At 41.7% G+C, this 25760-nt stretch overlaps 1 protein-coding gene across 1 annotated transcript in view; it reads left to right on the plus strand.

The window, feature by feature from the left end:
• LOC139721117 (GTP cyclohydrolase 1-like) overlaps positions 1-25760 on the plus strand; it is a 57423-nt gene that overhangs the window by 17114 nt on the left and 14549 nt on the right. The window contains exon 2 of the mRNA XM_071632450.1: positions 25017-25126. Within this exon, the coding sequence (XP_071488551.1) occupies positions 25017-25126 (110 nt within the window). The remainder of the gene's footprint in view (positions 1-25016; positions 25127-25760) is intronic.

The raw sequence follows: 25760 nt of genomic DNA on the forward strand, positions 1-25760 counted from the left end.
ACCTTCACAAGCCCCCCATAAAGAAGAAGATATGCTAGTCTAGATAGAAAGAGGTGTTAATTGGTCACACCTCCTAATTAGCGCTAATTAACTAATTAACGTCCTCCTTCCGTTGCTTCCGGAAGTCTAGTGTTTTAAGGATGAACTAATTAATTAGTCATCCTCTTTCGTCACTCCCCTAATTAGCGAACTTCCCTCCATCTTCACGAAGGGGAGATGCGTAATATATGAATGTTTATGAAATGAACTTATGAATATATGCATCGGTAGTGTGTTGGTGAATATTGTTGCACTGTAGTTGTGCAGTGCAGTTTTGCTGGATGAGGATTGCATGAGTACTATAACGGTCCATGGTGACTTACACATTGTGTCCAGCTGCCACGATAAATGGTAATGCACAGGGTGAGTATCCAAACAGCGATCAAGAGTGTATCCACAGGCACAAAGTTTTCATTCTCGGTGTATATTGTACACAAGGGTATGCAGAATGCGAGTGTCCATCATGTACATAGATCATGGCATAAAGGAGAGAGCAAGTTCACACTGCAATAGCCTACATGAGAATGGTGAGGCGATCAGAGTTTCACTTTACCTCGCTGTGCACAATGTATAGGGAGAACAAGCCCTGCTCAAGACAGGAAACCAAGAAACAGTATTCCAGTAGCCAAGGTGGGAGAAGTTCTTTGTGAGAGTTTAAAACAAAGAGTCCAAGACAGGAAGGTAGGTATGAAAGCCCGGTTCAAGACAGGAAACCAAGAAACAATATTCCAGTAGCCATGGTAGGGGAAGTTCTTTGTGAGATTTTAAAACAAAGAGTCCAAGACAGGAAGGTAGATATATCAAGACCGGGGGAATACAATGTAGCTATACAGGGCCAAGGGATGCACGATTTAAGCAACTGTAGAGACTGAGGATGCGGGGGGAGATTGGAAAACAATGGGAGTATGGTAGAGCTATGCTGTACAAAGAGGACGTGGCCAAGTTGACTCGATGAATGGGGACAAAAGCAGGGTGCATAGATGGGGGGAGGTTGGCAGGAAGACTGGTTAAAGAGAGGGAGACAATGAAGAATGGGGGTGAAGGGGACAAAGGGCTATGGTCAATTCCAATGACCAGTGGGGGCAAGGGTGTGTGACCAATGGGAATGAAGACAAGGCCTACTCCAGCATACCCGTTACAAAATGCCGCGCTGTGATTGGTCAAGAAGGGTGACGGTGGTCAGCCCTCTGGAGATCGGGGTGAGTTGTGATTGGTGGTAGTGAGTGAATGTATGTATGGCGGGTAATACAAACCTGTGGAGAAGGCACATACGCAGTGTAATAAAAGTGGCAAAATGAAGATATATATAGATTTAAACTTTTAGGCTTTCTCAACATTCGATGATCTTCGTTCATGACATTGACATTTTTTTCGCTGCGTCAACGTTATATCGATGGAGAGGGGGCAACGCTGAGTCACCATGATCACCACGGCTGAACTTGTACAGCGTTTGCACGATTGTAAATGCCTCGCTGACGTGTCTGCTCTTAGAGAGGAACTCTACGAAGAGTTAGAACCTGAACAGCACTGTTTGATTTTCACGAGGACAACTCACTTTTTACAACAGGAAGATGCCCCGCAGAGTTTCCACAATCACCCGAGTACAGGTACGTTACATCATTTCTTTCTTTCTTTTTTATGTTTTGTAGATTGTTTCAATTTGTATCCGGTACATGTAAAATTCGCCGTTGAAAGTGATTTCGCTCGTAGGACTATACGTTAAAGAGGTTCACAGTGAGAGTGCAAGAATGCAATACGCAAATGGTATGTATGTTAGACACATCTCAATAAGCAATTCTTAGCGTTGATGCTAATCCGCTCTTCGATATATTTCACGTCATAGATGACCACAGCTGGAGGAGGAGTCCCCAACCCGGTCCGAGTACCAGTCATATCGGAGGAGCACGGTCAACTGGTGGCAGTTCAACTCATCCAAGCGAGGAGGAACATCCAACGACAGTGCCAGCAGCAATGACACGTAGAGCTGAGAGGCCTCAAACATCCGGAGCCGGGAGAGGGAGTACGTCATCCATCGCAGGCAGGAAGCGGCAGGCCGAGGAGCACGCTCTCCCCCAACTACACGCTCAACAGTTACCATTGTACAATGTGAGAAAGGTCAGTCAGAGACATTGTAAAAAGTATAATGCCGCCATGACTGATTACACAGTTTCTTTTAACCCGGTTGGAAGAAACGGCCCCATGATTGACATGCTACCTCGTGTGAATGGGATGTTCGATAACATTGTAGATGAGATGATAGAGGGTGCTCGGGACAGAGATTTCGTTAGAGTTGTTTTTAATGCCCCAAGACTGGATAAACCAATCAGCATGCCATTTGTTAGGAAGGACCAGTTGAGGCACGACGCCTTCAGCACCAAATTACAGGCAACGCTGCAATCACACGAGGAGTTGTCACTAGACGAAAATTGTACGTTTAATGTCATACATTTGACCATGCCTGAGGGGGGAAAATCAAGTCGAAGGTTTGTGAACATAAATGAAAAACTGTTGAAAATGCGCAGCATCATTCGCATCAAAAATCGTGGAGTGGATGAGATGTGTTGCGCGAGAGCGATTGTAACGGGTATCGCTAGGTTAGAAAAAGACCCAGACTGGGGTTCGATAAGACAAAGTTATGGCAAACAAGCAGACTATGCGAGAGCCTTGCATAGGGAAGCGAATGTCCCGTATGGAAAATGCGGTCTGGAAGAGATCAAAGCCTTTGAAAACACTCCTCAAATGAGAGACTATAGAGTCATAGTCATTTCAAAAGAGAATTTGAACACGATAGTATATTCAGGCCCCGAGGATCGAGATCACGCCATATACCTGTACTGGCATGACGAACACTTCGACTTGGTTACCTCCCTCAGCGCATTCTATCGCAGATCTTATTTCTGTGACAAGTGTCTGAAGGGGTACGATGTAAAGCACGAGCACAAATGTGAAAACGCCTGTAACCTGTGTCACGGGAAACACTGTTCCGCACCATCGCAAGACGAAACATTGCGACACTGCTTGAGGTGCAATCGTAACTTCAAGAATGACCTTTGTTATCGCACCCACAAAGAAACGAGGGTCTGTTGGAAATATTTCAAATGTACAGTCTGTAACGTATTATGTAATGTCAAGTTGCTTCAGAAGCACAAAACGTGGCACGAGTGTGGGCAAACATTGTGTAAGATTTGTAACAAGTTTGTATATCCGGGACATATGTGCTATATGCAACCCGTTAAAACCACGCAGAACTTGGATCAGAGTGAGTCCGAGGAAACTGGGGTGGGGGCAGAACCACACGTAGATGTAGATGGTGTTGATGATGTTGAAGTTGTGAGCGATGAAACGGACCAGCCTCATGAAGGGCGCGGAAAGGAAAACAAAAAGAAAAGAAGGAAGAAAAAGAAAAACAGCGCCAAAAAGAAAGAAGCAACCAAATTCATATTCTTTGACTTTGAATGCACGCAAGAGAGCGGGACGCACGTCCCAAATTATTGCGTTGTTCAGAAAGCGTGCTCAGAATGTTGTTCGTTACCCCTTGAAACACCGTGCGACACTTGCGGAACCAAAGAAAAAGTATTCAAGGGGGAAGACACTGGTAACGAATTTTGTCAGTGGTTGTTTGGCAACGAAGAAAATAGAGGCAGTACGGTCATCGCCCACAACTTCAAGGGGTATGATGGAGTTTTTATACAACGTTACTTGTACGAAAACTGCATCATCCCCAAACTGATCATGTCGGGAGGTAAAATCATGACGATGTACGTTGAATTCAGCAAGATCAGATTCATCGATTCGTTAAATTTTTTGCCAATGCCCCTGTCAGCCCTCCCATCCACCTTTGGGATCAAAGAATTGAAGAAGGGCTTCTTTCCTCATTTTTTCAATACGAATGCCAATGCTGACTATGAAGGTCCCATACCCGACGTGAGATATTATAATCCCGGTGGCATGTCGCCAAAGAAGCGGGAAGAATTTCTCGAGTGGCACGCGGGTGAAGTAGCCTCTGGGAAGGTATTTTCTATGCAAAAGGAAATCCACGAATACTGCGTCAGTGATGTAGACATCCTCAGAAGGTGCTGTTTAGAATTTCGGAACTTGTTCAAAAATGTGACGAAATATCACAAATTTGGTGTGATTGACACCGGCGTAGATCCCTTTGAGAACTGCATCACGATCGCAGCTGCCTGCAACCTCGTATTTCGGCGCAACTTTCTGCAAATATACTCAATCGCAGTCATTCCTCCCAGAGGTTACGATCCAAAAGACATACAGTCAAAGTTGGCATTGCGGTATTTGGCGTACGTCAGTCAGTCTGAAGGCATTCATATTCAGCATGCAAAGAACAAGGGGGAAGTCTGGATCGGTCCTTACAAGGTGGATGGGTTTTGCAGGGAAAACAAAACCGTGTATGAATTTAATGGATGCTGGTGGCACGGCTGTGCGAGATGTTATGAGTACAACACGCCGTCGGGTCGAGAGGGTAAATGTATGGGTGATTTGCACTTAGAGACCGTGATGAAGAAAAATTACATCAAAAAAGTCCTTCCCGACCACAAATATGTTGAAATGTGGTCTTGCGAATGGAAGGAAATCCAAAAAGGTCTGCCAGCGCAATTCACCCAGAACATTCACACTCTCAACCCACACGACGTTGTCACCCTTAACCCTCGCGAAGCCTTCTACGGTGGAAGGACAAATGCAAATTGTTTGTACTATGAATGTGGGGAGGGGGAAAGAATCAGGTACGTGGACTTTACATCCCTGTACCCGAGCATTAACAAGTACGGGTCTTACCCCTTGGGCCATCCAGAGGTCATCACTTCGCATTTTCAAGATGTATCCGCCTATTACGGGCTAGTTAGGTGTAAGGTGTTACCCCCGAAATCCCTCTTACATCCAGTACTGCCAATCAAAATCAATGGGAAATTAATGTTTCCACTCTGTCGCACATGCGCGGAGACGAGACAGAGGACTCAGTGCAACCATGGTACTCAGGAGCGACTGCTCCAAAGCACTTGGGTTTCCCTCGAGCTAATGAAGGCAGTTGAAAAGGGTTATCGAGTACTTGAAATTGAGTCCGTTTGGCACTTTCCAAGAAAAGCACAGTACGACCCCAATACTAACGCGGAGGGTTTATTCACATCCTACATCAATACCTTCCTGAAAATAAAACAAGAAGCCTCTGGATGGCCCGAGTGGGTAAAGTCCGAAGAAGACAAGGCACAGTACGTTAGGGACTACTACCTAAATGAGGGTATACGGCTAGAGCCGAACAAAATTGCAAAGAACAAGGGTTTACGGTCCCTTTCGAAACTCATGCTGAATTCTTTTTGGGGACGTTTCGGCATGAGAACCAATCTGCCCAGTATCGAAGTCATAAGTTGTCCTAAAAAATTGTACGATATGTTGACTTCTGATCAGATCATCGTCACCGATTTGAACTTTGTCACGGAGGAAGTGATCGAGGTCAAGTCGGTGAAAAGGGATGAATTTGAGGAGGTGGCTGCTCGATCAAACGTAGTCATAGCCGCATTTACGACAGCGCAGGCGCGTCTTAAACTGTATGATGTCATTGACCGCTTAGACAATCGCGTTTTGTATTTCGATACGGATAGCGTCGTTTATGTAGAGAGAGATTACAACGCCGATGAGTGGCGTCCCGCTTTGGGCGATTATTTGGGAGAATTGACGGACGAACTGGATGGTCATCACATTACGACCTTTTGTTCGGGCGGTCCGAAAAATTACGCCTACCAACTTGAAAATGGTGAGACGCACTGCAAGGTCAAAGGTATCACCTTAAACTACAAAAACTCTCAACTGATCAATTTCGATACCATGCGAGCTATGGTTAGGACTTTTGGAACTGATGATGAGAGACCCATCACTGTCACTGATGACTACCAAATCACGAAAGATGCCAAGAGAAAGCGGATAGAAACTAAAGCAGCTCGCAAGGATTACAGAGTAGTGTACGACAAGAGAGTGGTTCAGCCTGATTTTTTCACTTTTCCCTACGGGTATGTCGCACGCGATTAGTTCACGGGTTATAGTTTGATCGAGCAGCAACCATCCTCGAATACTAATCATAAATACGGGGTTCTTTTCATTTCGTTATCATTATTTGCACGTGACTCCTTTCAGTCAACATGTCTGATTCGCCATTCAATTTGAACGATACTTTGCAACATCGACGAATTACGATAGGTATCCGAGTCGTTGTAATTGTTATTACGCTGTTTGTGTTATCGATCATTTCTTTTATCGCCGAGCGTGTATTTCAAGGTAAAAACCTCATTTCAGAGTTATTACTGACGGAATCAAACTTCCTCCCATTTCATAGTAACGTAAGCTATCTACTAAAGCGCAATGGGTCCGAGGCGATGCCTTTTTCCCACGCAATCCAAACCCACTACGTTAATCTTACGGAATTGTCTTAGAAATGTTTGCACGTGGATCGTGTCGATACCACTCGCCTCATATCTTAATCGAGGCAATAACTTTTTATATTCAGTTCCCACTACATTGTTGTCATTTGTCATTCGGTTTTTCTTGAGTACGGGTAGCTCGCTTTTGAGACGCCGGTGAAGGAAAGAAATCAATCAATCATGGTTTTGAAATTTGTACATCCGTTTACGTGCATCGTAGCGGGTCCCACAGGTAGTGGTAAGACCGTCTTTGTGCGTAAGTTGATAAAGCATAACCAAAGTATGATCGATAGACCACCGCAAAAGATTATGTGGTGTTACGGCGTGTATCAAAATGCTTACGGTGAAATGTTATCCGAGTTTCCAGGTATTGAGTTTATAGATGGGTTTCCGGCTAATTTTGAGAGTACGATCGATCCAAACGTTCGTAATCTATTAATCGTCGATGATTTAATGGCCGAGTGTTCGACCAATGCAAAAATGACCGCTCTTTTCACCCGAGGGTCCCATCATCGTAACCTGTCGATTATTTTCATAGTTCAAAATTTGTTCCATCGGGGTAAAGAGACCCGTACAATCAGTTTAAACGCGCAATATCTAGTCATGTATAAGAATCCGAGGGATAAATCACAAATAATGCATTTGGGGCGACAGCTGTATCCCGGCAATGCAAAGTATGTGCAAGAGTCTTACGAAGATGCTACTAGGGAGCCGTACGGGTATCTATTGATTGATTTGAAATCGAATACTCTGGAAGAATATAGATTACGAACCAAGATTTTTCCAGATGAGTTTACCGTAGTTTATGTCAGTAAGGTATAATAATCGTTGCAGCGATGAGAAAATCATCATTCTGTCAATATGGTTCATAGACTTAAGAAGCACGAGCATGTCTTGCGAGTGTTGGCCAAGTGCGCTCCAAAACAACGCAAGGCCTACCTACGCCATGCATCGAGGGATCTGGTTACTTGTCTCGCGGAATGTTGCGCCAATACTTTAAAAGGCAATGTACCTCTTACTTCGAATCAAAAGAAGACTTTGTCTAGATGCAAGAAACACATTCGTGCATTAGCCGATAAACGTCACGGGCATCGCAAGAAAAAAGAAATCTTGATTCAAAACGGTGGATTTCTCGGTGCTTTACTCGGTCCAATTTTATCGCTTTTGTTTAAATAAACATCATTTGTGGAAAGAATATTGATACAGATGGAACGTGCGAAGAAAATGACGCTCGTACCCGAAGAGATTGCACGAGCGATTCAGTCTTCAAATTTGAAAAGTCAACCTTCTACCCGCATACTGTCCAGATTGGACGAAGAAATACAGTCTATTTTGAATTCGGAGAATATGTCGGATAAAGAAAAAGTTACTCTTTACAACGAAGCCTTGCAAAGGTATTTGCAGTTGCAACATGGCGAAATGCGACCAAATCCCATTCATATAAGTATCGAAGGTGATAAACACGAGAATGCTCGACAGAATGAGGCCGAAGGAAATACGATTGTCGATCAAAGTGCTAAGAATAATGTATTGAGTCTGTTACCGGCTAGTTTGAAAAAACGCGCCGATGTATTATTGGATCGTGTGTTACTCCGCCAACCAGGAGCTACCTGGCAATGGAATAAACGCGGAGAGTTGGTGTACGAAGGAAGGACCATACCTGGTTCAAATATCGTTGATTTGATACTCGATGTTATGAGAGGACGTAAATCGTCCAACCCGATTGGTTGGCAACATTTTCTTCGAGTGTTATCCGAATCAAATGTACCGGAATCTCTGATTTCGAATAATGAACGACTGAGTGTTTTGCAACAATTGAAACGTAAGAGTCCTCGCGGTATTCTGGCAGCGAGTGCATCACCCAAACTATTACCCTCCACTCCTATTCTCACTACACGTATCGATCAACCAACGCTCAAACAACCAAAGAGAAAAACACAGGCGAGGAAGTTGACTCGTTCCACCAAACCCAAGTTGACTTGGGAAAGTTTTGATTAAATCATACTCGCTCCATTCATTGATGCAAAACACTCGGATTTATAGTCGTGCAAATTTGTATCACATTGTGTAAAAGTATCTCATGTATTTGTAAACATTTTGCGGATTGAATTATCCGTTTAAATGTACTCGTTTATGTTCGCGTCATGCTTTATCACTGACGTTGTATTAAGGAATGTACTTGTCTCAGTCTGGATGCATTTTCATCCGCATGGAATCTATCTTTCTCACTGTACGTGTACGTTCATGGTACGCGTTATTACTCGTTTTAAATGGCGTTGGTTAAATACCTCGCATTCTACGAGTCGGTATCATTAACTACTCATCGCATGCACTATGGAGGAAGGAGGAAGGCGAAGAGAGAGAGAGAGAGAGAGAAAGAGACTGAGGGAGAAAAGTAGAATGAAGTATACGATACGTGTATATATATATATATATATATATAACGCATGACCAAGTCGTAGGTGAATATTAACCAACATATAAATATATACACAGACATTGCGATACATCGACATACAGAGAGATGGCAAATAGGGCTAACACGAGCCACAGAGGACATACATACATTAGTTTAAAGACTTTGATATTTGCCGTAAAATTAGATTCGGGTCATACATATGAGAATTTAAATTTGGATATCGCGTATTGACAAAGGCGTATACTTTTCGATCATTCTGAAGTTTATTCGAATGAAAGTTTGACACGATACTTTGCATACTGTTTCCTCTCACTCGCTGAAACAAGAAGTACAAGCAATATTGCCCGCATACCGTTGACCAGTCTGATTGAAGAGATCGGGTATTATATTTCCATTCGTTCGAGTTGTATTGTAAAAACTCGGTGAAATAACTAGAATACATCCTCGGGTGTCTCCCGTACGAGTCAAAAAAATCTGCCTGACCATATCTATTTACGTACATAGCGATCCAATGACTACCCGGTTCATTATGGTTATCGACATTGGCGATCAACGCCGCTGGTAAGCTTTTCACATAATCAGGTACGTGGTCCGCGGGAAAAATGCCCAGAAAATACTTCTTCATCAGTTTGTCTCGTTCAACAAAGTTTAAAAGATGTTCCGTATTCATGGTGAATGCCCCGTAGAGATTTAACTGTCTCTCCTCCTCTCAATTTCCAAAATCCACAATCACGTTTCGATTTCTATCAATTTCGACGATGCTCTCATATTCCGCATACACCAGAACGTTGATAGTCTCTGGTAGAGCCTCCTCAAACTGCATCTCCAGACGTACGTTTCCGTGTTTACGAAGGTTGAAGCAATCGCCATCCGAGAGGTCGGGTGTCAGGTCAAAGGCGTACAGTGAATATCCATTCCCGTAATCTTTTCGATCGATGTGATTACCTTTGTCCCGGTACAGGGAATTTGTTCCGGAAAACAGAGTCTGGTAGGCTAAGATGTAACTCGCATTCTGTTCGGCGAATTTAGGACGGAGGGGTTTCCAGGGAACTTGCTCGGAATCGGCGTACAACGCCAAGAAGTTGAGGTTGTAGTGATGAAAGTTGAACGGGTTTTTCGAGTAATCTCCGTTGAAGGCTGTGTTACCCACGCATCCTATGACTAATCGTTTGGGCATTTGCCCCAGAATCAGGCTCTCTCTGGTGAATGACAGGTTCCCACGCGGTATGCTGAATGTCTTAACTTCCACACGCCTTAGCGGGTACTTTGCCGTTTGCGTCTCCAAGGTCTTTGCATGAAGCAGCGCAGCGTCTGAACTCAGCTTGACCCTTCTGACAAACAGAGATGCGTTAGTGACCTGGACTTTGTAGCTGGCGCCGTCGGTAGCGGAAATTAGACTGAAACTATCTTTGCTGCGATTGAGTTTAAGTTTGACATCCACTCCTCCCAAGAGCAAACGTTCTTGAAAACACATATCCAAGTGAAGAACTCCAACCATGTCGAGAGTCCGACTCTCCTTGATGTAATCTTGCCTCTGTCTCATTCCTCCGTTGCCAGGCGTTGCGCTGAAGGGGTTGCCATCATCCATAAACCCGGGTGTGTCTTTAAAATAGAGCGACGAGGTCAGTTGGGATTCTTTCGCAGCCGGCCCGTAAGTTAACAGAGTTTCCAAGATGGCTCGGTAAGGGTAGGTATTGGTAGAGGGGGGTGACGAGTCTGTCGTTTAACATCAAGTCCACATCGCTGAATAAGGAATGCATGAACAAGTTTGTCGGGGCAACCTTTTCATTTTCGCCGATAGGCGTGCCATCACCGTTGACCACTTTGACTTGAAGGTGCAGGAAGGTCTGGGATAAATCGGTGTATTCATCCGTCGACCCTTGTAGATGAAACTGAATAGGCGTGGCATCGCCTATGTTTGTAAGAGGAAAATATTCGACCCATTTCCCACTCTCGACCGTCGTTTGCGTAGGTGGAATGCTAAACAGGTCCACTTCTGACTTTGAACAATCGCAGGATTGGCGATGGATCTTATCCATATTGTCGAGACGTGAGCGTGCACACGGCCAGGGATGATACGAATGAGTTCACTTGTCAAAAATATCCGATGTCTTCCTTCTCTTTGCTCCTTTCGAAGTGACCCTTTTCTTAATGGGGCGCTTCCTTTTAAACGCTTTATTTCTCTTCCTGGGTTGGCTGGATAACTGACGACCGAGATGTTTAAGGTTTGCCGAGGTGGCGCGCTTTAAGCTGTCTCCCTGAACCACATCACTGGCGATGTTAAGACCAGTCTGCAGCGCCTTTTTACCCAAATAAGGTACGGCTGATCGCAGTAACCCCTTCAACATACTTCCCAAACCATACCCTCGTTGCATTCGCGCTCCTCGAAAGACGGGCAGGGATGTACCCTGAGCCGTCATGACTATTAAAAGAATGTTTGTTTACGAGAAGATCGAAAGTGCAGTTTCATGATGACTTTCCCACTTTGAAATGGCACCTTTTCCCCAAAATCACTCCTTATATCTAATTGTATCGTATCTATATATTTGATTTTGACGGGTAGATAATGCGGAGTCTGGTACGAATGATGCACTACGCCACCAGCCTTATCCTTATCCGTAGCTACGATTCTTAATAACGGAGCGCTCACATCACCTACTCTCTGATTATCGATGATATCGGTGTATACGTACAGAGCGAATAATCCTCCGTCAATATCGGGAAAATAGGAGGCTTCGATATTCTCTCTCAAAGTCTTTTGAGTAAATCCCAACAACTGCGCCAATCCCTCGCTCAGGCTAACCTCCGTATCATCTCTGACATTGGCGGTCACTTTACAAGAAATTGCATCGACGTCAAAGTGCGCGTTATTTCTCGCGGAATTGGGGAATGACTTATTGATTGCATTGCATACGTCAGCCACATTTCTATAATGACCTTGCGGCACGCGTCCTACGATAGTCTCCTCATTTACTGTTATCCGGTATCGGTTGTTGGTCCTGTTTACGTTCGACCAGGAATGCGGGTAGATGATATCCACCAAGGCTACTTCCCATTCGCCCCTTAATTGTAAAGGCGTTGCTAACTTGGTAGTAAAACTCGTGAGGGTGTTATGCGGAAAATAGTCGAAAGAACTATTGCTCGGAAGGGTGACATAAATTTGATCTTCACTCTCCATCGTTACACTTTGGAATGTTTTCTCTATTGCCCAACGTACGACTTTTGTATATTATCCACCCATTGGTTAAAAGATGACGGGTAGCCTAAAAATTTGACGTAGTATTCGGTCCTCCCTCGCCTCTTTCTTTTCCTCAGTACCTTTTCCACCCTGTACAAACCACCTTTATCCTTTCGCACTTTTTGCAATTCTTCTTCGTAAAAAGTACCGGACACGCTTTCCCCCGTGTCATCCACTAAGTTATAGACGGGTACCCCTCGCCTTTTGGCTCGATCTACGTTGAAGACCTCTTCCGTCCAATTAGGGAGATAGCCCTTCTCAAAAATTTGTTTGGCTTTACTAATTCTTACTCTATCACCCGCTTTATACCGACCCGTTTGTCCTCTCTTTTCTCTTCCCGCGTAAAGCGTGTCCCAAACATCACCCTCATTTTCTTTAGTGACCAGAATGGGTTTCGTTTTGATAGACCCGTGATGAGAATTATTGTACGCGTTCAGTAAACTGTCCAGCACCGAAATGTACTTTAATGAGTTACGATGCGTGAAATATTTCCACATCTTTTCTTTCAACGTCCTGTTAAATCTTTCTACGACACATGCCTTGGTACTATTCTCGGTTGTGTAATGCACGATGTCCTTTTCTTTGAGAAATGTTTGGAAAGCCTTGTTTGTAAATTCAGTCCCCTTATCCGTGTGAATGTGATACGGTTCTCTATTTGATGTCTGGATAATCTTTTTTAGAGCAGAGATCAAACTCTTGCCCGTTTTATCTTTTAATGGTACGGCCCAGGCATATTTTGACAAGACATCGATGCAAGTCAGCAAGTATCTGTATCCCTTATTGTGTCTCGATAACGAAGATAAATCTACCAAGTCCATTTGCCACACATCATCCATACCATACACCACTACCCTGCTCCGAGAAAACTTACGTCTTACGGGACGATGCAAAGTATACGTGTCATTGCTTTCTAACCACTTTTTAACCTCTCTTCGCGATACATCGTGCACACCATCTCTCTTCGCAAACTGATACAACTTTTCTACTCCCGAAAATCCAGCTTCGTGTCCCGGATCGTAATATATCTTACTCAAATATTCCTCCATTCTCTCTCTCTCTCTCTGCACTTTCCTTCACCACAATTCGTTCAAGTTTCAATCGTGAGCAAACCACTTGCAAACATCGAATGACGACCAACATCCATCTCACGCTTATTATATGACGAGTATTACATTCGACACAAACATGAAAGCAACGATTGACATCGATTGATTTCAAATCTCCATCTCGAGTAAACATTTAATACATATTCAACCCAGTTACAAACCATCAAACTGCAAATATGTACACACAAATCTTCACAATATGATTATACAAGGCACGCAAATAGCATTCATTTTTCTTTTTTTCCCTTCCCTTCCCTTCCCTTCCCCTCCCCACCCCCACACCTTTCAACCTTTACCGCCTCTTTAGCTTTGTTTTGATGTACGATTTCACTGAGTCCTTTGGCAAGTCCAAGTAGAAAAACTCCGTGGCTTCAGCCACGCAAGCCTCCCGCTCTTCGTCAAACATTTGTGCAATGTTAAACACTGCATCCAGGAACCCAAAGTACTCGCCCTCATTCAACTTGGCCATTGCGGGGTCGAAGTATTTCTCAACCACATCCTCCCACAGTAGCCACGTACAGTCCTCGTGATCCATTTGACTGCTATATCCATTCTGACAACCTACGCAAGAGTCATGGATGAGCCTACTTATTTGGCTCGAAAGTGCTCTCATCGTCATCATTACTGGTCCGGCCGGTAGGTGTCCTCCCTCCTCCTCCTCCTCCTCCTCCTCCATCAGTGCCCCTTCCTCTCTCTCCTCACCCTCTACCTCCTGCGGTGGCTGCTGCGACCGTTGCTGATGCTCCTCCTCCTCCTCCTCCATCAGTTCCCCTTCCTCTCTCTCCTCCTCCTCCTTTTCCTCATCGAAGTTCAGAGTTTTTCGAACACTCTCCAGGCTGATGATGGCCGATGCTGGTATCTCTGCCGGGTCTCCTCCTCCTCTATTATCCTGACGTAAAGGGGCATGTGGTGGCTGAGTTGATCCACGGGGTGGTGTAGCTATCTGCAGGTCCTGCATGTATCGCTGTCGGGTTCTCAGCCGCATCAGTCGCATTCGACGTGGCACCGCTACAGCCGGGGCATCGGGTGTTGGTGGAATGCTGATTGGTTCCTCCACCACTGCATTCTGCCTTTGTAGCTGAGGTCTTGCTGGCATCGGTCCCTCTGGCGACGGGAAAGGGGAAAATAGCAGCGGCGATGAAGGTGAATCATCGATGTAGATCGGCCCAATATCGGGGGTTGGAGGAGTCAAACACGGCGGGGATGAAGGAGGTCTCTCTTGCTGCAGATCCACCTCAGCAGCAGCAGCCTTTGGTACGTGAAGATGGAAGAGTAGAACGGTATAGTCACTGAGTTACGAAACGTTTGCGTTTTGGATCAAATCATTTAGAATGCATCTCTGAATTGTTCTATTTCTTAACATTGCTCAGTTCACGGACAGCAGCGCTGATCTTAAACGAGGCTTTCATCAGCTTCCACCAATGTTCACCCGTCAAATTGATTCCCTTTTGCCCCGGCAGCATTCTCTTTGTCCCTTTCAGCTGGTAGTACTCACGAATATTAATGTAGGGGACCCCTCTGAACTTTTTCACTACCGCAAAACGTTTTCCGCCCAAGTGAAATGGTTTTGACCCCAATTCGAATTCGCAAAGTTTGTAATCTATCTCGTGGCTATACCGACTACCCGCCTCTTCAACAACCTTCAGACTACTTTCTCCTTTTTGATCAGCACTTGCCTATACAGAACAAAAGAAACATGGGATACCATCAATACTCTCGTCGATACTCTGACAGAAATCATGCTGTATCGTGCATGCCCATTGATTTACTATGCAAGACTTTCATGCTATATTATGTTACGTACGTTTATCTTAAACGTTGGATTTGATACATTAAAAAAAAATCACGCATGCAGCTTATTTAATTTATGCATAAATATATTATGCAATGATCATTTCTACAGAGCATTCAGGTATTACGTGTATAGTATTGAAATCGTTCAACTTACCCGCATAGCAAGCACATGGGGTGGGACCTTGGTGTTGGTTTTCTCCTGAAATACCGGTCTAGAAGGAGTTGCCTCGGTGTTGCTAGCGTCGAATTCACCAGGAGCCAGGGTAGCCATCATGATGTATATAATGTACACGGTCCAACGAAGCAAACTGAAGGTCACGCAATGTAAGTATAGGCGATATCCAAGAGACAGTTCGAAGACTGACACTGATGATGGCTCCAAATTTTGTCGGGCTTTTATAACGATCCTTCTCATACTTTAACACACAACCCTATGGGACATTCCATCGTCCAATCACAACTCACCCCGATCTCCGGAGGGCTGACCACCGTCACCCTTCTTGACCAATCACAGCGTGGCATTTTGTAACGGGTATGCTGGAGTAGGCCTTGTCTTCATTCCCATTGGTCAACACTTGGGGATACTTCCAGCCAATCAGGTCACATCCTCATTTTCACACACCCTTGCCCCCACTGGTCATTGGAATTGACCATAGCCCTTTGTCCCCTTCACCCCCATTCTTCATTGTCTCCCTCTCTTTAACCAGTCTTCCTGCCAACCTCCCCCCATCTATGCACCCTGCTTTTGTCCCCATTCATCGAGTCAACTTGGCCACGTCCTCTTTGTACAGCATAGCTCTACCATACTCCCATTGTTTTCCAATCTCCCCCCGCATCCTCAGTCTCTACAGTTGCTTAAATCGTGCATCCCTTGGCCCTGTATAGCTACATTGTATTCCCCCGGTCTTGATATATCTACCTTCCTGTCTTGGACTCTTTGTTTTAAAATCTCACAAAGAACTTCCCCTACCATGGCTACTGGAATATTGTTTCTTGGTTTCCTGTCTTGAACCGGGCTTTCATACCTACCTTCCTGTCTTGGACTCTTTGTTTTAAAATCTCACAAAGAACTTCTCCCACCGTGGCTACTGGAATATTGTTTCTTGGTTTCCTGTCTTGAACCGGGCTTGTTCTCCCTATACATTGTGCACAGTGAGGTAAAGTGAAACTCTGATCGCCTCACCATTCTCATGTAGGCTATTGCAGTGTGAACTTGCTCTCTCCTTTATGCCATGATCTATGTACATGATGGACACTCGCATTCTGCATACCCTTGTGTACAATATACACCGAGAATGAAAACTTTGTGCCTGTGGATACACTCTTGATCGCTGTTTGGATACTCACCCTGTGCATTACCATTTATCGTGGCAGCTGGACACAATGTGTAAGTCACCATGGACCGTTATAGTACTCATGCAATCCTCATCCAGCAAAACTGCACTACACAACTACAGTGCAGCAATATTCACCAACACACTACCGATGCATATATTCATAAGTTCATTTCATAAACATTCATATATTACGCATCTCCCCTTCGTGAAGATGGAGGGAAGTTCGCTAATTAGGGGAGTGACGAAAGAGGATGACTAATTAATTAGTTCATCCTTAAAACACTAGACTTCCGGAAGCAACGGAAGGAGGACGTTAATTAGTTAATTAGCGCTAATTAGGAGGTGTGACCAATTAACACCTCTTTCTATCTAGACTAGCATATCTTCTACTACACCTCATGTAATTTGTCATTTCACCGATGATGTCAAAGTTGTGAATGGTATAAATGCAGTATTCAGCTCTCTGGCAATCTTGACAGTAAAATCTTCATGTATTTTATGATCAAATTGGTTGTACATACGTACATGCATATAGTGCATACAGTTGTATTCTCCATTCCTAAATGAAAAAAAAAAAACAATCAAACACACCAATAACAACCATATGCATGTATCATGATTTTCTTTTGCAATATGACTTTGACTCTTCTAAAGGTATTTTCATAGCTGAATTATGAAATTTCTTTTAAGATTTTACTGAGTGGTGTTGCCAAAAAAACTCCCCAAAAACACACACAAACAAACAAACAAAACTTTGGGCATTTCTTATTAGACATATATGGTGAGCCAAAGTTTTTTTTAATAAACTTTTTTGGATCCTACCCTGGAGTGCCAAGTCTGCAGATTTCTCCACCATTCATCAACACTTTTGACGATGTAAAACACATCAAAATTTACCACAAGATGGCTTGTTTGTATGCTCATTTTCCTGATGTGACCCCAGATGTCATGAACCAACAAAATCGTGTCATGCACTGACAAAAAAAAAAAAAAAAATCTGGAACAAACACCTAGATTTGAACCCCATGTGAGCCAAAATGATCACAACCTGTCACACCATTGTTGCAATCTTCTCTTGTGTTGTGGATAGACAATTTCTTTCCCTTCCTGGGTCACTTTTGTTGTTTTTGATCGCAGCATCTTCATTGATATGTTGGTGTACTCATGCTGTTATATTTTATGGACCGTGTCTTTCTCACCCTTTTTTTCTTTCAAAAGAATATTTTGCTTTGTTGTATGGCAGAAAAAAAAAAGAATAAGAAAAGAATCAAAATTATATACAGTCATTGAATAAGATCTTCTTTCTTGACTTCATTTCAAGTAAAGATAAAATTGATGCTGCATAGTGTAATGTGATAGGAGTTGATGCTTTTTGTGATTACTGTGATGGCAATTATCATCATAAATTTGCAGTCATTTCACATCCACCCATAGTCATTAGACTGATATACATACACATGTATTTAAAAGTAAGAGAATAAAAAACTAGCTTGATAATGTTTTATGTCTTGTTTGCTTGCTGTTTATTTTTTTTAATGTAGATGGTTCTCAAGAGTGAGATATGACTATGTTTGGTGGCTTTGATTATGATACATGGCTTCACTTATCTCTCCCCCTCACACACATACATACACACACACACACACACATCCATACACACACATACACACACAAACACATGCACACACCAACACACGCACACAAATGTTATAGAACACATAGGAGAGGATGACTGGATTGGGTATAGAAAGAGAGGGAGAGAGAGTGAGAGATAGATATATATTTGGGAGATATAGGGATAGATAAGGAAGCGGCATACTGCAAGCTGTCTTTCAATGAGACAGAAATATCAATATGTGTGCAACAGGCAGACTACACGTCTGGTGCTTCTCATTAGCAACAAGTGTCAGTTGGAACATGGAGGAGGTAAAATTGAGAAGTTGGAAAGTAGTCTAATGTTTCCAGACTAGTTTCATATACATGTTGAGGACTCAAGGAACCTTCAATTCTGGATTTTGTTTTGTTTTGTTTTGTTTTGTTTGTTTGATTGTTGTTGTTGTTGTTTTTTGCTTTGATTTGTGGTTATTTCTTGGAGTGGGGAGAGCTAGGTAAGAAAAGGAAAAAGCAAGATGAATTACTATTTGTAAAAAAAAAAAAAATGCCATGCGTATGATTTGCCTGGAAGTGATTGTAGGAATCTGATTTAATGCATTGAGGCCAGGGATATTCATCTCATTGGAAAAAAAAAAGTCTTATAGTGTGTTTATATGTGGTTCGGTATGACTGCATATAGTGCTTATACAATGTGTAATTGCATGTCATACACTTGTAGTAGGTCTTTTTTTTTGGTACATTTTACAATGAAAATGTGTATCCTAGAATGATGTGGCTTATGGTCTGATTATATCTGGCACATAACTCATTACCTACATTAGTTTGCAATACAAGTAGGAAGAGTCCATAATGTACGATGAAAAAAAACTCCCCATAATCTTATGCATGCAGGCTCACTGAAACCCTGTAAAGTCTAAAGGCATGTCTTCATCACACTGAAGTTTCAAAATAGCATGCTCTTTAATAGAGGTAAGGAAACTAGCTCGATGTCAAATGAATTGGCTATTTGTGCAAAATAGCGCGCTATTTGAGTGGGAAAATTTTCCCCAAGATATTGTTCTAATTTTGTAAAATAGCATGCTAATTTATGAATTAGCGCACAATTTGGGTTGTGTCTCCATCAGCTCAAAATTTTCCTGATCCCATCATACTGTGCACACTGAGCCCACAGAACTGTTGGTAGAGTTATGTGGCTGAGCGTGTTGAGTGATCTCGAGCAGAGTAATGATGCAAAGTATGCATGCGTCAACTTTGGGCTAATGTCCCGAGTTGGCTGTTTTCGTGCCGATGAAGACGCATGTTCGTAATATGTGGCTATTTTCCTGAACCGCAAAATGGTGCGATAGTTTGAACTTCGGCTGATGAAGACACGCCTTAAGAGTGGGAGCTCTACCAGTTGAAAACTGAATTGTGTTGATTAGGGGAAGCCCTTGAAGTGAAGCATATGCCCTCTCTCACTACCAGTGATGAATTAAGGTATATCGCCTAGAGATGTCCATATGGTAAATTGAAGTACTAAGACTGAGCGGGTTAGGTATAGTTTACCGAATGCACATGCTTGTTTGGGAGCATCAGAGAACTTAATGATTTGGAGGGTCTGCTACTGGAGACTAGCTGTAGTTTGCGATCGACGAGTAAAGCGATGCCCCGATCGATCCCGGAGTGGAAATAACACTGCGAAACTTAGCCCTTGAGCCACGCAGGCTTGGATGGTCATTGATCAAGTCCCAAATGAAGTAAATGGGGTAGAGCGCTGTGCCTTGGCTGTTTCTCGCTGGCTTTTCTCTCTCTGATGACACACAGAAAGTGGACATCTTTGCTACTCTTGGGCTTAAATCAAGTACAACATTTTCAGCAACATACAACCAGAAATGTCGGACAGATAGTATCAAGTGTATGAAGGGTGGAGAAAATGCTGACTTCAAATTAGCTGCTGTTTGTGGAAGCTACTTTTATAAAGAGATGGTATAGTTTTGGTTGAGATGGGACGGCAGGTTTCTAACTTTTTTGTGAGATGATTAGACACCTCTAGTCTTGTGAAATTTGAAAGAGCATACAATTGTATGTTTTCATTCCAATGTGTATTACACTGTGCCTCTTGGTTGTTGTTGTTTTTTTACATCATTCTGCTGTTCAATATGTAAATGTCATGTGGTTGCAATGAATGAATGGAATATTTCATGTCTTCTCCTGTCTGGTTAATATATTGTGAATCCCATGATGATACCAGCATCTTTAAGCCTTAAGTTATAAGCCCTGCACTTTGTAATTTCCCCATGAGAGGTTCTTGTAACAATGTGATATTTTTACGACTTGAAACAGTAAAATGGCAGAGATGCATCCAGGGGTGAAATTAACGAGATATTCATCAGCAGAATCGTGACCCTCTCAGCACTGTTTCACATAACACTGCCTGAGGGCACATGAGGTCCCAACATATTGTCTTGGTCATGCAACCGAGAGGGGTTTCTCAGACTACAAAATCTTCACATTTGTATTCACGATTTTGAAACGTGTTTGTAATCGTGTTTACATATTTGCAGAGTTTACAGATGCTGAAATTTGATAGTCTTCTCCCCAACTGCTAACCTGCAAATGATATCCCATGCAACAGCTGTGTCACAAATGCCATGGCCTGTTAATTACACACGCAAGTCTCAATATGCACTGAACATAAACCAAGAGTATATGAATTCATACAAAAATATGTAATATGCCTGCACCATTCAAATACAAGGTTAGTGTATGCTCCCCCTTCTCAGTCGCATTTTAGATGTCAAACTAGGGAGGTGGACCCACCTCCCTGGTCAAACTTCTGATGGTCTTTTAACATCTCTTGGCTATGCTGGGTCAAATGTGATATGAGAAATAGGTTTCGGAGAATCATGGTTCAAGTTTGCTTTCAGACTTACAAAAGAGTAGAGGGACATGCCATTCTAAACTTGTTTACAAACAGGCTCTATTGTAAAGTCTAAAATGCCTATGAGATATATGTCTAATGAAGGGGTTTTAGACTGTACAAAAGAGCCTGTTTGTGAACAAGGTTAAAATGGCATGTCACTCTAGGCCCATTCTCAGTAAAAGCGTTCAAATACGGAATTTTGGTGTCGCCGACATTCCATGACAGTTTGCGGTTCCCTGAAACCTATTACAGTGTAGATACTATTTAAATGTTTATAATATATCACGAGGACTTTATTTGTTAAAAATAAACACGATCAAATGCGGTTGTCTGCCTTTTTGTATAAAATTTTGCTGTTAAACTTCGTTAAGACCCCCAAAACGCAGTGTCGCCGGCTTTTTCAGAATTATGTTTTATTGCTCCTCTCCGTCCACAAACATACTTTCCAAATATCATTTTCATGGACGATGAGCATATCATATGTGCTAATCACACTACTCAAAAAGTTCCAAAATTTTTATTGACTTCTTTTTTTATAGCCTTTTGAAACCTGTCGCCAAATTCACCGCCAGATACGTTACCAGTTTCTTTAGTGTTACAGTATTGCAAAAATAACAAGACTATGCAATGACCCTGTGTATATGAAACCCTGAGGATATACTTCATAGACTGCAAGTACTTAGATTTTTTTGTGCAACAGCTCTTTATTGAGAATACGGTACAATGTTTGAAATATCGGTTTTCTACACTTTTATTTCGACAGATACGTTACATACTTTTCACGCCACCCACGGCGACAGACATTGCAATGTCAGACAAATTGTATATTATACATTACTCCTCGGAATGACGCATCGATTCAACATTAAAGTTTAGTACAAGTGAGAAATATTCGGTAGATATCGCTCTCATAATAATATGATCGACCATATACGTTACCACAGATACGTTACCCCAGATATGTGACCGAATTTTGCTCATTGGTCTTGTGCTTTCTGGGGATCAAATCTGGTCAAAATTCATCCCTACACATTACATGCTTCGTTTTGTTGGACCTCAGGATTATATTCTTACACCATAAGGACAGAGAGGTGAAAAAGAGCAACACTTCCACATGATTTTTCTTTGTGCGTCAGTGTCTCACAACTTAATGCCAAGTTTTCCGACAGATACGTTACCACATAATCAAAATGCTGAAAAGAAATTGTAAATGTTTTTACAAACAAATCGTTGTGTGCTCATAAACTCCAAAGTTCTATTCTATAAAACCCAGCCACTTTCATATTCTATTCAACAACTTTGAACGTTTATTTTACAAGACGAAGCTAAGATTCAGCATATCAGTTTTTTGCTTTTCAGATTTAGCAGATACGTTACGTATAATTCAGGGCACCCACTTTGACAAATAATGTTATGTAAAACAAAGTGTTCATAAAACAATTCTGCATAGAATGACGCTTCCATAAAAATTAAAGTTATGTTCAAATGAAGAATATTCAGTAGAAATTGCTCTGTAACTTCACCAACAGATTCATTTACGGTACGCCAGATACGTTACCAAACTTTGAAAGAGTAAAAAGTAGTTTATGAAACACTTCCGAGAAAAGTTTCAGTGTTCTGTTGCATATTTATTCTAGTGTTTTTCAACATATGAAGAACTACTCAAGATTCATTGATAAGTTGAACAATTATTTATTCATTTTCATTAAAAGGGATGAGCCAAATACGTTACCATAGGTCAAACAACTGTTTAGCATATCGAGTTCATAGAGACTGTACCTACTTCCTTCTAAGTGCCTGCAAAAATATATTTTTTAAACCTTGTTTGCATTATCCATCAAAACTTAATGAATATTTATAGTCAGATGGATAAATACATTCAGACGTAAGATGAGAATATTCTGTGAATGAAGAACTCAGCTTTCACATTTAGGGCTCTTTTCCACTACATTTCATAGTTTAAATATTACGTACAATGTTTAAAATGGTTAATTTGGGCTTACATCATTCATTTTTACATCAATTCATGAGGTAAATAATTAAACAGGTGATATTTATTAATTCATACACAACTAAAATTATTACTTATATTTTACCAGATACGTTACCAAAGGTGATTCGATGTTTTTCAATAGTTATTTCCCCGGGAAAGCAATTCATATTTGTTTCCTGTGGAAATTCCAGATTGGATCGTTCCCTTTGCATGATTTGTGGGATTCGAAACTTTATTTGTAAGCGAAATTTGCAAAAAATACAAAGTGAATCTTAAGGTTATATTTCATTTCAGCAAAAAGCATATTTCAACCTACCACACAGAAATAATTTCTACCAATTAGCAAGGAATGACAACATCTTTACCTCTTGAAAACCCCCAATATCTTTAGGGGGGACAGATGTCTTTTCCTGAACAGAAATTGGATCAAAACAATAAATTTAATTGAGAGTTAGGAGTCCATTACAACATGTAAATTTGCGGTAACGTATCTGATTGATGATCAAAAATCATATATGATGCTCTATTTCAATTCATTTCTACTCAATGAATGGCCATCATTTAGAATGTTCCACTTTTTGTTTTGTATTTGACCGGTTTTGAAGTTTCCGAAAACACATCTTTGAATGTATTACTTTGTGGTTGATTTTTCGGTTTTACTCACATGGAATTGAACACTTAATCTGAGAATGGCCCTCTAGTCAATTTCATGCTATCCCCTGTACCTGAAATACACCTCCATCATTGTTCCTCAGTTCATTCATTACCTGCCCATCTTTTCACCTTTGAAATCATTCCTTCGTTACTGTTACTCTTTTTAAGGTAGTCCATTAATCACATTTTCACATCCTTTGATATCCATATGGAGGAAATCTATTATAGTGTATAAAAATTGCACTCCTGTATGAGTAAGATTGTACAGTAGGATGCAATGTGTTATTTTTCTTTCTTTTATTAGAAAACATATATGTGGAATTGCAGAAAAGCACACTCACAAAGTCATCATGGCAGAATCGGTTAAACCTGTTTTGACATGTTCAAAGAATGGCTTGTTTGATGACATACTTGCACGCCATTCAAACTGTCTCAACTTATCACTTTTTGTCGTATTTTGTATCGTTCTACACACTTCAGACCAAATGGAATCTCAGAAAATGACAGTGGATCAAAGTTGACACAATTTATCATGTGGGATATGTTCCCTCTTCATTAAGTGTTATGAGAAAAGTAAAGATAAGATTTCAATGATTATTAAACATATGGTAATTACTCATTGTGTACAAAATAGCTGGGCATATATTCAACAATGTGTATGACACATGGCTGTTATGGCTATCACGCGCTGCGCAAACTTACAGATGATATTAAAGGTGACATAGTCCAGTTTCAAAATAGTTCTGAAAAGTCCCCTGAACATGTGATCCAAAACTCTTGACTTTTGATCCATAGATGGAACAAGCTGAGGTCTTATGTGCAATACGCCACGAAGAATTCCAGATACACTTGTCAAGTTGCTTTCAGGGGGGCATTTCATGAAGCATTTTGTGGGATATTTTTTTTTTCTGACATATTCACTCTCAGCCAATCAGATGCAAGGATTTCCGTAGCTTATAACAGTTTGTCAGAAAAACAAAAGTCTGACAAAACACTTTATGAAATGCCCCCACAGTTCCAATACTGGTAGAGTGCACTCCCATTATAATGAACATGGTTATAATGAAATTTTGTTACAGCAAAGTACAGATTCAGGTCCCAAAATGATTATCTATATATATTCTGTACGAGTTCGACTAGAACAAAATTTCAATGTAACAAATGAAAATTGCCGGTCCCAAGAACTTTTTTATACTGTAAAAGTGGATATATTCGCGCGACTAATTTCTCGCGCTCGGCTGGGCAAGAAGAGTATCGCATGTTTTTAATTCCACGGAACCACGACATCAACAACGAACATATGGGCAGCAAAAATATTCACATGCTTCTATTTTCGCGCCAGTTTCTGGTTGCACGAGATGCACGAAAATTTCAACACTGCAAAAATTTCCACTTTTACAGCCAACAGAAGTCAATGTAGTCAGTTTCCCACAGTGCCTTGTTGCCACCTAATCCTGATCTCTCTCCATCCCAATCTTTGTTGCTCTTCCAGATGTGCTGAATGACGCCATCTTCGACGAGGACCATGATGAGGTGGTGGTGGTCAAGGACATTGAGATGTTCTCCCTCTGTGAACACCACCTGGTGCCATTTATAGGAAAGGTAAGGTCATCCACAGGTGGTCACTTCTGACCATGTGTCTTCAGAAATCATTTAAAAAAAAAGAAGAGAGATTAGGGGCATTTACATTCCCACCAAAACCCTAGTTTTTCATTCATTCCAGATTTTTATATTCAATATGCCTGGCAACTGCTGTTATGTGAACAAAAAAAACAACAAAAAAAACGAAAAAATCGAAAACCCTTCCTCAGGAGTAAAGTTGTTTTTGTTTTTGTTTTTGTTTTAACTCAACAGCTTTATTCAGGTCTTCCAGGCTTCCTTGCTCACCAGTTGCTTTCTGTTTTTTTTTTTTTTTTTTTTTGTTTGTTTGTTTTTTAGTTACGTGATATCCATCCTTGACACAGGTTCAATCTCTTACCAGCCTGCGTACAACACTGATCTCAGAATCACACAGATCAGTGGTCTCCACTCAAAGAAAGTAGCAAGTCGCGCATGTGCACTTACAAAAACCTCCAAATATATTCCAGTCTTTCCTGCGCATTTGCATCTTCTGAAAAGAAAAAAACATCGCATAATGATTCTGATTTTTTTCAAATTTTTTTTCAATTTTTTTTACAGTGTGAGTGTCCCTATTGATTCAACAAGATCTTTAGATTTTTGTAATCATACAGGCTTT

The sequence above is a fragment of the Diadema antillarum genome, unplaced genomic scaffold, assembly GCF_040938485.1.
Source record: "Diadema antillarum isolate AM-2024a unplaced genomic scaffold, OU_Dant_1.0 scf00000013, whole genome shotgun sequence".
Taxonomy (NCBI): Eukaryota; Metazoa; Echinodermata; class Echinoidea; order Diadematoida; family Diadematidae; genus Diadema; species Diadema antillarum.